This window comes from Cryptomeria japonica, chromosome 10 (genome assembly GCF_030272615.1).
Source record: "Cryptomeria japonica chromosome 10, Sugi_1.0, whole genome shotgun sequence".
Lineage (NCBI taxonomy): Eukaryota > Viridiplantae > Streptophyta > Pinopsida > Cupressales > Cupressaceae > Cryptomeria > Cryptomeria japonica.
The window spans coordinates 735,222,451-735,238,216 of record NC_081414.1 but is presented as its reverse complement, the minus strand read 5'-3'; the positions used below and the strand labels follow the sequence as shown (position 1 = coordinate 735,238,216).

The window sequence follows — 15,766 nt, the reverse complement described above, 5'->3', positions numbered from 1 at the left end:
GTGCTTCACCTATTCCCAAGCTTTCCATAGGGACTTAAAGACCCCTGACCCAACTGGGGCTACCTCTATCTGTCCAAGAAGAAGGTCAATCATGGGGAGATCTTTCCATTTCTTGGCTTTTTTAGGAATTAAGGATGAAATATTATTCCTTATTACGATTTTCCATGGCTCCTCTCCATCCATGGCTTTGAGGATCCATTTGGATGCAAGGGCTATCCCTTGTATTTTAAGATCTTTTAGTCCCATCCCACCATAGATTATATGCATAGTGCACCACTCCCATTTCACTGCATGTTCCTTCCTGGTACCTTTTTCATCAGACCAAAGGAATTCCCTTATCTATTTTTGGATATGGTTAAATTGGTAGTTCTTGAAGAGTCAAGCAGCAGAGAAATAGATGTTATAGGATGCCAAGATCTTTTGACAGACGTGAAATCTTCGAGCCAGAGATAGATAGTTCCTATTCCTTTTAGAGAGCTTCTTCTCTATCTTATTCCTTACCCATTCCCACATTTCTTTTAGATTTGGAAGAACAGAGAAGGGGATGCCTAGATATTTAACAATATGGGAAGGACCCAACTAGTTGAGAGAGAATTTTGAGAGCTAGTCCGGGGGGCTGTCATCCTAGCCAAGTAGGTTAGATTTGTGCATAGCAATATTACTTCTAGAGGTTAGGCAAAATACATCTATATTTTCAGCAGAGCAGTAAGGTTCTCTTCATCAAGTTTAATTAACATTGCAGTATCATCAGCAAATTGGACATTACATATTTCCTTTTTATTAGGTAAGGATATGCCCCTGACAAGAGGGGTGATAGAGGAGTCTTTGAGTAAATAGAACATTGCATCAATAGCTATGACAAATAGGGTAGGGGCTAGGGGGCAACCTTTCCTGATTGATCTGGTTAGTGCAAATTTGGGGGATCTCATTCCATTCACTTCAACTGAGGCATTAGCATCACATAATAGTGTTTTGACCAGTTTGCAGAACCCAGGGGGGAATCCTAGTGACTGGAGCATCTAATTAATGTATTCCCATTCTATTCTGTCATAAGCTTTCTTGAAGTCTATGAGTAACATGGCTCCATTCTCCCCTGTTTCTTTTGCCCAATGAAGTGATTCCCAACATGTGATTAAGTTCTCTAGTAGATATCGTCCTTTGACAAACCCTTTTTGTGTAGTACTGATAATCTTAGGTAGGATTTTTTCCAATCTGCTTGCTGTCAACTTTGCTAAAATCTTATATGATACATTTAACTGTGTAATGGGTCTCAAATTTTTAACTAGGGTTCTATCACCCTCTTTAGGAATGAGTTTGATAAGACCTTGGTTTATGTTTTCTCCCAGGGATCCATTGTGAATAGCCTCAGAGTATAGCTCATGGAGATCATCCACAATCCATTCAACATTATCCTTGTAAAATTCTACTGGGAATCCATCAGGGCCAAGGGATTTGTCATTACTAAGGGCCACTATAGCTTCTTTGATTTCTTCTTTAGAAATAGCTCCTTCAAGTATCCTGCTATCTTCTTTATCAAGGAGTTTGGGGACTAAAGACATTATTAATTTTCTTGCATTATCTTGCTCCTCCCTAATTGGTTCTGTAGAGAATAATTGCTTGTAAAACAGAGCAAAACACTCTAGAATCTCATTTGGCTCAGAGAGGTTTTTATTGTCTTCCCATATGGGGTCTATATTCTCTCTTACTTGTTTCATTTTGAGCATCTGGAAGAAGAACTTAGATCCTCAATCCCCAGAATCTAACTAGTTAAGCTTAGCCCTTGTTCTCCATCCTTTGATTTTCTGGTTTTGCAGCCTTCTAAGGTCATTTTTGGCCTTGATTAGTTGACTAGTGAGTGTTGCATTTTCGGATCCTCTTGAAGTTTAGATTCTGCCACTTGTAATGCAGTGTGCAATTGCATCTCAGTTGCTCTGGCATCCTTAGCTTTCTTTTTACCTACCACCTGACAAAGTGAGGTCCAGGTTGTAATATTTTGATTCCACCTTTCAATGTTTGACAACTGGTTGTTTCCACATTTGTTATACATTCTGACCAGGTACAGTGCACACTTAAGATCACCATCTTTTAGCAGGCTAGTGTTAATTCTAAAATTCAAGTTAGGGCTTGGTAGGGCCATTTTACTATTAGTTATCTTTAGCCCAATCATAATGGGGTGATGATCAGATAGTGTATATGGTATGATAGCATACTGAACACCCTCCTTATTTTTATTAATTTCAAAATAATCCCTGTTGAAGTAAAATCTATCTAGTCTGCAGTATACCCTCTTATTGTACTGTTGGTGGTTACACCAGGTGTGCCATATTGAGTTGTTTTCTCCTTTTTTACCTTCTACTGGGTCAGTCAATCTCATTTTGTTGACCATCCTCTCCTAGTGTATCCTCTCCGCTCCTTTCCATTCCACTTTGTTCCCTCCTTGTTTATCTTGTGCATTGATTACCATGTTAAAGTCCCCTCCCAAGAGCCAGGGGATCTATTCTAATTTTGTAATCCATTCCCACATCTCCCCCCTTTCTTAGTAGTCATTAGAAGCATATATTGAGTAGAGACCAAATGTAGTATTTTCATTCTGTATTATTACCCATACTGCCCTATCACAGGGGGATTGTCCCCATTTGAGAATCTTGTTCATCCATTTAGGACTTAGCAATATTGCAGCTCCACCCTTTCCCTTAGGGTGTTTGGTGAAGAAGGGGGTGGCTTCCCTCCAGATGGATTTTAGCCCAATTTCTAGAGAAAATCCTACTTATTTTAGTTCTTGGAGCATAAGGCAATCAATTTCCTTGTGCATATTTAGAAATCTTTTGACCACATATTTCCTGTCAGGGGCCTCTAATCCCCTGATGTTCCATGAGATAGTTTTCATCATTGGGTGGTTGCTTCATAATTGTCCCCTAGGGCTTTAAACCCTTCAAAACATTTGGGTCATTCCTCAGGTTTAGAGAGATGGTTGGCATCAAAGGCCACAGTTGATAGTGGTCTCCCTCTTTTTTTCTTGAGCTCAGAGAGATGATCCAGTCCTAAGGATTCTTTCCTAGCTGTATTGTCTTTAATTACTTTAGGAGATCTTTTCCTCCTTTTTATTTTTGTTTTATTACCAGCTAGTTCTTCTCCCCCATCATTAACTCCAACCTCAAAGGTTCTAGGATCAAGGGAAAATGTATTCTCCCTTTCAAAATTGCTAGTCATGGTTTCATCCAACTATACCCCAGGTTCAGTACCATGCCCTTTCTCAAGGGGTTGGTCAGAAGAAGAAGTGGTAGGCTCCACCTCCCCATCAGTGTTATCAGAGGTTCTTTCAGTATGATTGTTGGATTCTAGCTCTCCTCCTTCCTTAGCCTCCAATGGAGTATTTTCCATATGAGGGATGCTCATATCCCCTGAGGGGGCATTCATATTATCTTTAGGTCCATGAGGGGGGTGACTAACCATCTCGATAGCACTGGTGGCAACATGAGTACCACCATCTTCCCCTCTGATCAACTCTTGGAGGAAGGGTATGGTACATGATTCAATCTCCTTTTTCTGGTTAATTAATGCTCATTCAAATTGTTTTCTATGTTCTGCACCCATTTTCAGCTTTTCAAAGACAATTTGCTGAGCATTTTTGCTTCGTAGGTTCATCAGTAGTAGTGGAGATTTTGTTCTTATCTGTTTCCAATGAATCAGGCTCACCAGTAGCCCAATTAGCTTCTTTTAATGCCAACTGGTACTTGAGTATAGCTTCTACAATTGAGGGAGGCAAATTGGATGGGTAGGGGTGGGTTTGAGGTTGAGACAAAGGGGGAGAAGGATCAGATGAGGGTCTATATTCAACAACCCTAGGTTGGGAGGATGGGTCAAGAGGTGGGGAAGCAGAGGGAATAAGATCAATCTTGTTAGGTTCCTCCGACTCTGGGTGAAGGTGGTTTCTACTGGAAGTCTTCTTGAAGGAGGTACCATTTTTCTTCACCATCAGTGGGCAGTTTTTCAAGTAATGATCACTTCTTCTACATCTATGACATGCATTAATCCCTCCTAATTATTCTAGGGGGCATGAGAATAGTTGGTTTTTAATACAAATGTCAATACTAGAGGGGAAGGTTACTCCAGGGTTGAATGCAATGAGAACACTCACATCCATGTGGGGTAGTAAAGTAGTCGAGGAGTCAATTTTAATAACTTTTCCAAGTGGCTCCATGATTTTAGAAATATAGCTCCACAAAAATGGGGGGACATTTTTAATAACTACCCATTTAGGGTTGGAAAGTGCCATTATTTCTTCGTTACAAGCAAGAGGGGTCCAGGGAATGGCCCTAAAACAGGCGTTACCTATACTCCAAAATTGTTTCTCGATAACCTTCCTCTGCATTTCTTTATCATTAAATAAAATAAGAAATAAACCTTTTTGTAACATTCTACGGAATGAAACTGAATTCCAAACTTAATACACCAAGTATCTTGACACCATTTATTAAGGTATTGTCTAGATGGCATTTTATCTACATCAAGGGCTGCTAAAAAAATCGTAGAATCCCTAAGCCTAGCAATTTCTTTAGAAATACATTCAGTCATAGAGGAATTAGGTTTAATGATGACTCTTGGGGTCGAGGCAACCTCACCTTCCTCGCGATTTGCTGCTGCATCTTGGGTTGCCTCAGGTTCAAACCTCGCCTCATCTGGAAAGGTCATGTGGAGCCCTTGAACAGCTTCACTAAAGTTTTTTTTTCCATTGATGGGGGTCTTAAGGGTATTATTCCCATCATCATTGAGTTTTCTCTCCATTAATGGAGGCACGAATAGAGTAAATGTGGGGGCCTCCTACTAGGTCTAGGAGCCCCCGAGAAGAGAGCCAACCTGTAGCCAAGGACCATTCATGTACATTGGTTGCAGAGCTCCCTCTCTCCTTCTCTTTGTTAGTTAGGACATAATATATTCTGCTATTTTAAATTTTGAAATAGAAAGTTGAAAAATACAATTACAAATCAATATTAAATTTTAATTGCAAAAAGTTAATAGACTCATAAAATATCATCAAGTTATCAACCATAATAATATTCTTTTGTAATATGAATGATGAGATACAGTAATAAGATTAATAAATACCAATCTCTTACAGTTGCAATTCATCCTCATCAAATTCAGAGTTTTCTTTCAATTCTTGTTTGTGTTTTCTTCACTCTGAGTCTACATACCTTCGTTGAACTGTGTCTCAATGCTACCAATAGGTCCAGTACATGAGTCAAAAGTCCCACTGGCACTTTGGTTTGAAGTGTTGCCTAAACCTCTTCTTTCACATTTGGACCTCCATATTTGCAGTGCCATATCATAAGGAAAAGTGTGGACATCATACCTAGATGTATAGAGCCTCAAGCAATTTTCCAAATTTTTGTCTAGTTTGTTTCTTAGCTTTGATTTTAGGAACCCCAAAGCACTGAAAACTCTCTCATCTTCCACCAAACCCAATATCATGGTAAGACATAAATCAACAAGCTTCAAATATTCTGGCATTGAATCACGCAATGCTGCATTCTCAACTATATATTTCTAAAGCCTTGTTACTGATCCCTTTTTGTGGGGGTTCTCCATTGTGCCATATTGTTCTCTCATAGTGTATGAAAAATGAGATGATTTCTCTTGAAGACGAGTTTCATCTAATATTCTATTTATAGTTACTCCATTCAATTCTCTGGATATGCAAAATTTTCTTATCAAAGTCAATAGCTTACTTCAAAAATCAATTGCACTGTTGAGGCTCCAATATTGAGGAAACATAATAAACATGGCTTCAAGTAGGTTGTCATGAGGAATCTACTTCTAATTTGTGAGGAAAGATCATAGGCAATTTTCTTCACAGAAGTAGTTACAGTCTCAACAATCTTGTCAAAATCTTCCCTTGTAACACTTGCTAGTTGCTTCCTGGGGCACTTTGTTGGTTCCTCGGGGTCGACTGAGGCATAGAAGCACATTGGTATCTCAACTCCCCATACATTGGCACATACCTCCTCGTTTGCACCGATTTGTAAAATGTTATCAGGATTGTTCAAATCTGTGAGTGTCCGCCACTTAACAAATTTTTTAACAGATAGTGTTGGTTGATGTCGATAGAGATTGTCGAGGGTCATGCATGTCATCTTACGCAACGTAGCATATTCTGCAATATACAAAGCTCTTTTTTAGGCAACCTTCATAATATTCCTCATTTCCTCTAGCATGGGCAGAAGAGCTGCTAAAGTTAAGAGTGTCTCTAGATTACTTAACCTCCGAAGAAGGTCAGGAAATTTTAGTTGCATTGATTCATCGTGAGTTGTGTGAAATAGTCCAACCAAGGAGGATATTCTGAAAAAACTCGATGTGCTAGACCATCGAAAGAGATCCATCTGGTATCATTATCCTTGAGAAGCTTGTTCTCATCATTTATTTCATCATCAAAGTGTTGAAATTCCATTAATCTTTTGGGGCTTCGAAAAAATTGTGAGTAGAGCTCTCTGATTAAAATTTCAATTTTTTTTACCGAAGCATACTTGCTCACAATTCCAAAGATAGATTCATTATGTGAGTCATGCAGTGAATTGTAGTAATGTATAGTGCAAATGAAGTTTCAATCTTTGTACAAAGACCATTCCTGTGACCTTGCATTATTGAATCTCCATATGCTCCAACACACACCAATTTTTTGGCAAACTTCATGTCATCCATACCTCCATATTCAATTAAACTTCTCTTTACTAGTTGAAATAAATTTTCCGTTGTCCCACTCTCCTTCATTTTAGCAACATATAGTAGATGAGGTTGGCGGGCATGATTTTGTATAGTATAAACATGTATGCATACCCATGAAGTATTGTCTACTGTCGTAACTTCATCTAAATAAAATACAATGAAGTTTGACTCTCTTATTTTTTCCTTTACATCTTCTTTTTCAACCTCGGCAAGACAACTTGCCCATTCCCATTCACTATTTACTGACCAGTGTCTATTAGGATAGTTAGGAACTTTCAAAAAGTGTAATAAACCATCAATTGATGGGAAATATGTTATAGAATGCACTCTGCTCAAAATATAAAAAACAACGCTTAACTGAACAACTTTTCACAGTTGCTCTATTTGCATTGCTTTTCCAAAACTAGCTTCAATAAAACCTTTAACTTCAGTAGGCTTCATCTGTATTTTCTTATGAAAATAATACTCTTCAACATTCTTCACATGCTTGCATTCCTCTTTTGTTTTTCATCTTATCACTGATTTTTGAACTTCGTCTATCATTTGCTTTTCATAAACTTTATCCATATGCTTTTGTATGGTGTCAAATTTTAGCTACAACCTAATTTCCTTGTTATGTTTCCAAGTGCAAATCTTACACCTGCATTCTATTGGAGGCTCACCTTCAATTGGATTCTCCACTAGTTCAATGAATGGGTACTTTTATGCCCAATTAATTTGAAAATTTCTCATTGACATATCCCACTCCCGATCCTTTTTTTATTGTGGTTCATCCTTTTTTGATCTGGCTTTTCTTTTCCCCTTCTGTCTATTATCATCAATGACATTATCACCCAAGTCGATTATATCATTTTGGCTAACTTAGGCATCTACAAGATAATCTTCTTCAAGATAATCCTGATCTGAGATATCAGGTTCGCCACCCTCTTCAACATGTGGTGTAGGCTATGAATTTTGTACTTGTACTTGTGATGATGTACCCTTCCTGATTTTCACCACAATCTTTTCCAAAGCCAAAGTACGAAGACAACGTTCTTCTTTTTGTTGGCCTCTCATGGCCTTCCCTACATTCAGGTTTCCTACCCTTCTTCCTGTTTGACATCTCCAACAAAATAAAGGCTGCCAAAAAAATATCATTTTGTTGAAAAAGCAATAATAGACTATAAATGATAATATATGTTTCATTAGCCCTATGACCTACAATCTAGATGTTTGAGGTCTGAATGTCTCAGCTGACCACTTGGCACTCATGGGTCACCACTGAATAAAAATAAACTCAATGGTGCAAACAAATATAGATAAATTCATAATAATATTATAACACTTCGAAAATATGATCACTCACCTTTAGGTCACTAGCAGTCGCCAATGCAGTCAACAACGATGATTTTCTTGGGTCTTAAACTTTGCTATTGATCAGAATTCAAAGCCTAGAACCCACCAGATTGTGTAGAGATAGATTTGATCTTTGCATGTATTTATACCAATCCTTATATGGCGAATTTCATGAGAATTTTATATGGTATACAAATATTTGGCGAATCCTATGTAACTATAACATGACTCATGTAATTTTTGAGGCGATTATGGGTTGTCCAAATAATTGGCAAATACAATATAGTTGGCAAAAGTTGCGGTGAATGGAGACACGCGTCGACAAAATTTCAGGTGAATCGGGTCCTCTTGGCTAACAAATCTTCACATGCCTATAGGTGAATTATGGTCGTCTATTAAGAAAATCTCGGAGAGTGTAGGTGAAAAAATTAAATTTATCGTGTGTCCATCGTATATTGTATTGGCGAAATTCTCGCATAGAAACATTTAATTACATAAAACATATGGCGATTGGGTCATGAATTTGACATAAATTGATAATGTTCTAGCGACATGGACATCCCCAATCGATACAAAATATTTGCCATTTCCCAGGTCGCCGACATGAAAAATTCGCCATTGGCGAATATTCACCAGTAAAGTAATCTCTGCTAGTGAGAAGAGTTTCTAGAGATTATTGCTCTAATCTAGCCTCACAAATAAATGTTTGATTACAAGTTTATGGGCACCAAACACTAACTTTATGAGAACCTACTCAAAGGAGCACTAACCCCTAACTTTATGAGCACCAACTCAAAGGAGCGCCAATCCCTAATTTTATGAGCACCAACTCAAAGGAGCACCAATCCCTAATCTGAGCACCCACTTAGATGACATACAATTAATAAATATTCAATTACAATTAAGGCAGCTAGTTACAAATGAGGTTTCATAACTCACTATTGTTCAACACTTTTATTTGGGGCTTATGTTGCTTCCTCATAGTGTTATGCTTTCTTTGTTGATGTGTTATGCTAAAGCTTCGAGTTCATTCCTCTACAACCCTTTTAATATCTTTTCTAAATATTTTCTTCACTTCTTTTCTTGACTACCTCTCATGCACCTTGTTGCACTATATCATTTTGTTCTAGGTACCTTGTTCACCTCTTTACTCCACCTCCTCCTCCTCTTGTCTTTTCTAGTATTATTCACAAAAACTAAGTCCGCGCTTCTGCATCACTCTCATCATTTTTTTCCTTTGACTCGTTCTATGTGTCCCAATTTTTTCACCTCTTTATGCTACTACTCACACTAAGCTTACTTCTTAAACTTCCTCTACTATGCTTACCATCTACAACACCTTTCACTTGATCTCCAATAGGAAGCACTTCCTTCTTGGTCCTATGTTGTTCTACTCTCTACCTTGGTTCTTAATCATTTTTTATCTCATTTTCACCCTCGATCATTTTGCGTGTAATCTCTTTCGGTGTTGTCTAACTACTCACACTATGTTATGTTGACAATCTAAATTTGTTGCTTTGCATATTCTTTGTTTGTTTTGTATTCTCATTTTGTTTGCCTTCTTCACTTCTTTTTTCACTGCTATACCTATGTTCTTCTCAAGGATTGAGTCCACTATACTCCACCCACTTTTCAAGTCTCTGCATAACAATACCTTTTTCTATGTGCTTCCACTATCTCACTATTCAATAGCCTATCATACTCACTAGGACACACCTCCTACAATCTTTCTTCTAATGTTTGATAATATTTTGCATACTAGAGCATTCCTGTGTTATGCACTCGCTCACCACTATGTAATGCAAACTTTCTAGTTTGCATTTTTGCCCTCTTTTCAAGTTCTTTGTTCTATATCCTCTTGTTTTCCCTTACCTTTTTCACTCCCCTGCACTCCTACAACTACCATTCACTCATTCACCAACCACCCATATCCACTCACTTCATTTCGTGGTCATCTACGTACTCCAAAGTTTTTCCCTACAAAAAGAAAATTCAAAAATCTACTCGAGCCCCTAAACAATCTACCTTGTCTCCTCTTCAGTCTAGCAATAGAACATATTAAATTTTGCTTTCCTTCTTTTCTTAGCAATCTTTGTGATCTAGTCTAACTTCAAGTACACATCCCCCATTCTGGAAATAAAAATTCAACTACAACTCTATCTAGCATTAACTCCTTTTTATTTTTTGATAAAATTGAAAACAAAAAAATATTTGACATGCATGCTCCTTATAGCTACATAGAATGGATTCAACCAAGCTTCTTGTCCACGTAGACTTTATATCTCATTCAACAACATGATGGATGATGGGGCCCATCAATATGTCTCTGCACTCACAAATGGTCTGCATGTAGGAGGTATCCACAGTGGACTCACAAGCAGAGTGCTAAGATGGAATGTCCAATAGCCCGACTAACAAAACGTGTTATGTAAACCCTGTAACAACATGCGACTAACATAGTGTATTACGTTGTACTACAACAACATTTTTTCTCAGTCAAGCCTATGTGTCCAATGCCTTCACAACTCTATTGCCTTTGTCCTATGTCCAATTGCAAGTCCAATAGAAAACTCAAATTTTCTTCTCTTTCTTCTTTATGGTGTTTAACTAAATGCAAACTCATGCTTGTTCAACTTGATCACATACATAGAAATCTACTCAACTCTGCAAACATGAGATAGCATCATCTCAACCAAGGTGATCTACACTCTGGGACACTCATCATTTTTGCATCTCTATGTGGTGCATCTTCTCAACTGCTGACATCAATGACAATCCAATGCCAATAAATTTAACTCTAATCCTAACCCTAACTATAATTAAACACTTACCATAATCAAACCCTAATCATAATTGAGCCCTAACATTAATTAACTATAACCATAACCCTTAACTTGAATCCTTCTAATTAAATCTCAACCCTAACCTAACCCTAAACTTAACTCTAACCATAGAATTAAACCTTATCTATAACTTGAACCTTAATCTAACCCTAATTTGAACCTTTACCCTATTTGAACCCTAATCCTAATTAAATTCTAGCTCAATCCATAACCCTAGTGCAATTAAATTCTAACCCTATTTGGACTCTAATATGAACCCTGATTATAATTGAAGCCTTACCATAATCAAACCCTAACCTTGGCTAGATCTCTAATCTAGACCTAATTAAACCCTAACCCTAATAAAACCTTTATGCTAACATAAGCATAACCTTAATTAAACCTTAAGGCTAACCTTAAAATCAAGCTTTAATATATTATCCTAACCCTCACACCATTCTTTATCATTAAACCCTAACCCTATTTGAATCCTAACACTAAATCTAACCCTAATTAAACCCTAAAATAAATTGTAATACTAATTGTGGTCATGATTGAACCCTAGCCCTAACCCTACCACTAATTCTAATTGATCATCAACCCTTACCACAAGCATTATTCAAAATAATAACCCTAATTGTAGCATAACATTAACTCTAAACCTAATCTTACCATTATTGAAACCTAACTAAAACCCAACCTTAAACTTAACTCTAACCCTAGAATTAAACCCTGCCTCCAACTTGAACCCCAATCAAACCAAAATTAAACCCTAACCATAGTCAAACACTAACTTTACCAAACCCTCACCATAATTAAACCCTAACTATAACCATAATCACACCCTAATCCTAACCAAAATAAAGCCCTGATCATAATCAAAACCTAATCTAGCCATGATTGAACCCTACTTGCAACTTGAACTCTAATGTAGCCATAATCAAACCCTAACCAAAATTGAACTCTCTAATTGAACCATATTTAAACCCCAACCCTAGCCTAATGTTAATCATAACCTAACATTAACCCTAACCCTAATGGTGCTTGAACTATAATGCTAATTAAAATATTACATAAATCGTATTTGAACTCTAACTATAATTTTACCCTATCCTAAATATAAACAATTAAGATTATTAAATAAAAAATCTAATGTGTATTAACTTTATATTAATAATAAATTTTTATATTAATATTATTTTATTCTATATTAATATTATATTAACATGATTATATGTGATAGTTGTTGTTTCTGGGTATGATTGTGTGTGTTTTTTTGCATCAACGTTTGGATCACACTCTGTGATCCATCCTCATAAGAGAGCAACATAAGAATGATTATAGGTATTGAAAATAATTATAATATAATAATATTAGTATATATTAGTATAATTCTATTTAATAATAAAATATTCTGCTTATTTTTTTATACATTATAAAATAATCATAAGTTGTTCAAGCAAAATATATGTTTGATTTTCCTGAGAGCTTTCCTTTTGTATTTTTGTGGACAATATGCATCATAAGCCACACAAATTGTGTTGAATTTAAAAAATGGAAAGAATCTAGATGTATTTTTTAAGATTTTTCAACCTGTTTGGAAGTACAGCCATTTACACAACATTTTAAAAATAAGAAAGATGCTTAGAAAGCATGACAGACAAAGATAAGCATTACAGCCATATTATGACACATTACCTCTATAATTAGAATACAAACAATTTTCAATGAAATTGTTGATGTTCGGAAGCCTCAATCAGGGGATAATCATATCGATCATTTGAGCAAGCCAGCGGGAACAACCAGAAGAGTTTAATCAGCTCTTAACGTTTTGTGGCAGAGAATAACTAGTGCCATGATTATTATTTACCAGATACGACATGACTCATTCAAAGCTGTATACAGTATTTTTTCTGTCACCATCAACCCATGTGGGATTCCAATAAAAAATCATAAACCCAAGGGAGTGGAAAATGCAGACCAGGAAATTTTCAATACGAATATGATAATAGACGTTAAATTATGAGAATAATGTTTAACGTTAAGGAAGACAATGATTTACGTGCCGCCCAATTATAGGTATTGGACAAAAGAATGAAGGTGATATTTTGGAATCTTCTCCAAATATCATAAAAAGAGTTCGGACTTCATTAATGCAGTGAGGAAAACTCTTCCGAATGTGTTGTTTTATGTGAAAGAAAAGTGTACGTGTACTACTTTTGTTCACTACCGTTTACCAACCATGTCACTTTTACATTAATTTGACGTGACCCTTCATAGTCTGTGGGTCCTCTGGATTTCACTGTCATACACGTCACACATATTTCTTCAAATGGGCTTGAAGTATTGGAAGTGTTTATCTAATCTGTGTGGTTCATATGATCAACGGTATATTGATTTCTCGATTGTATGTTTCTATAGATAAAGATTTCGTGGTATATCGATAGTTCATATGGTTCATGGTATATTGATCTCATAATACAATATAGAGAAATGGCAATAGATGAGATGGTGAGAGCAGGCAGTAAGGCTGAGATGTCAATCGAGAAGCGTCTTTGGAATGTGTTGAAAATGGGTATTTTTATGGCGAGAAAAGGGGTTTTGAAGCACAGCAGATTGCTTAAGATGGTTGGGAAGAACTTGGGTGGGAGCCTGATGTTTAATCAGAGCTCTACTAAAAATGAAATGGGTGTTAAGCAATATGAATTTTCATGCAGCAGCAGCCCTAAACATCCTGTCTTTCGTTTCAGGAAGAGGAAGCAGCTGCACCATTGCTTGCCTTCTTTATCTATTCCATGCATGCACTCACACCCACAAGCAGAAGAAATGGTGTTGAACAGTTTCAGATATAGTGTGGGTCCAATGTTCTTGGACATGACTAAAGAGTACATAACCAGAGACAATCTTGAGGTCTGTCAGTTTAATGTTGTTGATAAAGAATTTTGTTACAGTGATCATTTGCAGATATTTGAGGAGTGGAAAACAGCTTGTTCCTCATCACTGCACAGTAGCTCAAGATGGTCTATTCGTGAAGGTGAAGAAGGGCTGTACCCAGTGGACAAAAAGGCAGAGGAGTTCATTAAAAAGTTCTACAATGAAATGGAATTGGAGAGGCAGTTTTCTTTCTGTCAGTACAGGGAGATGCTGGCCAGAAGTGTCAGTTGAGTATTTCTTTTCGAGGGGAAATGTTGAGAAGTATCTATGTAGTTTCTAGGATGTACCAATGTATAAGTGATAGTGTATGAGAGTAACTTATCACTATCACTTATGCATTGGTGCATTTTAGAGGCTGGATAGCCATTTCCAGAAATGTTTCTTATAAGCAAATTGTAAATGTTATGTACTAGAGGTGTCAGTTAAGTTTTTTTTTTTAGGAGAAATGTTCCGAAGCGTCTATGCAGCCCCTAGAATGCACCAATGCATAAGTGATAGTGTATGAGAGTAACTTATGTATTGGTGCATTTTGGAGACTGGATAGCCATTTCTAGAAATATTCCTTATCAGCAAGCCTGTTAATGTTATGTACTAGAGGTGTCAGTTAAGTTTTTCTTTTAGTGAGAAATGTTCTGAAGCATCTATGCAGCCTGTAGGATGTACCAATGCATAAGTGATAGTGTATGAGAATAACTTATGTAAATGTTATGTAGCTTATAGATATTATGTAGAGGCATTTCTCAATGCCATCTAATTCAAGGACGGAAAATATTATGTTGCTTCTTCCTTCAATCTAGTTAAATGGATGGATTCTTGTTTACATTAATGAAATATATAGGACCTCTGCATGTTAAGTTTGTTTAATCTAGATTTAAATATGATGGTTGTTTTAGACCTATGACGTTAAAATTGAAAAAATTAAGAGAACATTTGGAAGCTCTTCTGTTGTTAAATATGCAATGGATTCATAAATTCATAAATAGTTGATGAATTATTTGTTACTACAAAGATATTATTAGATTTAACTAGATTTAACTTTCAAAATATCAAATAATATACTGATTATTTAAATTTTTAAAAAGAAAAAACTTAACAAAAAGAATTTAATTCTTAATACTTCCCTGGGTACCTCTCCTACAGATGGTGTTTCAGATACTTCGACTATGGCAGTCAGCGCTCTAACCAGAGTGTCTGCTGTTTTTGTTTGTGTCTTTCTTGGTCAAGAAATCATCCCAGTCCCCAAAACAGTGTTTCTCATTTTGAATTAAAACCATTTATTTATAGTTAGCAAGTTTGATCTAATATTTTTTAATCTAATATCTATAGTTGGCTGTAGATGTCTACTACCTATTCTCAAAGGAGAACATAGATTTGATGATTAGCTTGCAGGAAACTGTAATGCTTGTTATGGGTGAATATTACTCATTATTAGATACTGTTTTATTATTTACATGGAGTTCATGTTGTAGATTGCTATTATTACATTAGTTATTTTATGAGTTTCATTGTAAACTCTACAACATTTACATGCAAAATATCAAAGTTTGTGTCGGTAAATGTTAAATTTGTGTCGGTAAATGTTGGAAATTTAATTTAAAGAATAATAAATATATGTAGAAGGTTGAAGGTTAAAGGTTACATATTATTAGAAAAAAGAATAGTGAATATTTTTAAAAATATTTATTTTAGTCTTATCTTAATATATGTTGATTTAGTACTTATTTTGGTTTGTTTATGTATAATATGTTGAATGTGAAGTCTATCAATTTCGCTTTCTTTTGTCTCTTCATTTCTCCTTCTTGTCTCCTCATATTTTGGAGACTCCATAAACTTGTGGATTATGTGATAAGTATGTAGCTTTGTGTTTGCTCATTGCGTTGATCTCGTATTGGATGATCTTGGCAAAATTTCATGGATCAAAGTGTGTACGGAGATAGCCAAAAATATTTGTA

The 15,766-nt window shown here is 36.1% G+C and overlaps 1 protein-coding gene across 1 annotated transcript; it reads left to right on the top strand.

Moving 5' to 3' along the window:
* The first annotated feature begins 13,263 nt into the window (after positions 1-13,263).
* On the top strand, positions 13,264-14,606 carry LOC131032246 (uncharacterized). The gene has a single exon (XM_059213582.1). It carries the CDS (start codon positions 13,374-13,376, stop codon positions 14,043-14,045), a length of 672 nt encoding a protein of 223 aa, XP_059069565.1. The 5' UTR covers positions 13,264-13,373; the 3' UTR covers positions 14,046-14,606.
* Positions 14,607-15,766: the final 1,160 nt, after the last annotated feature.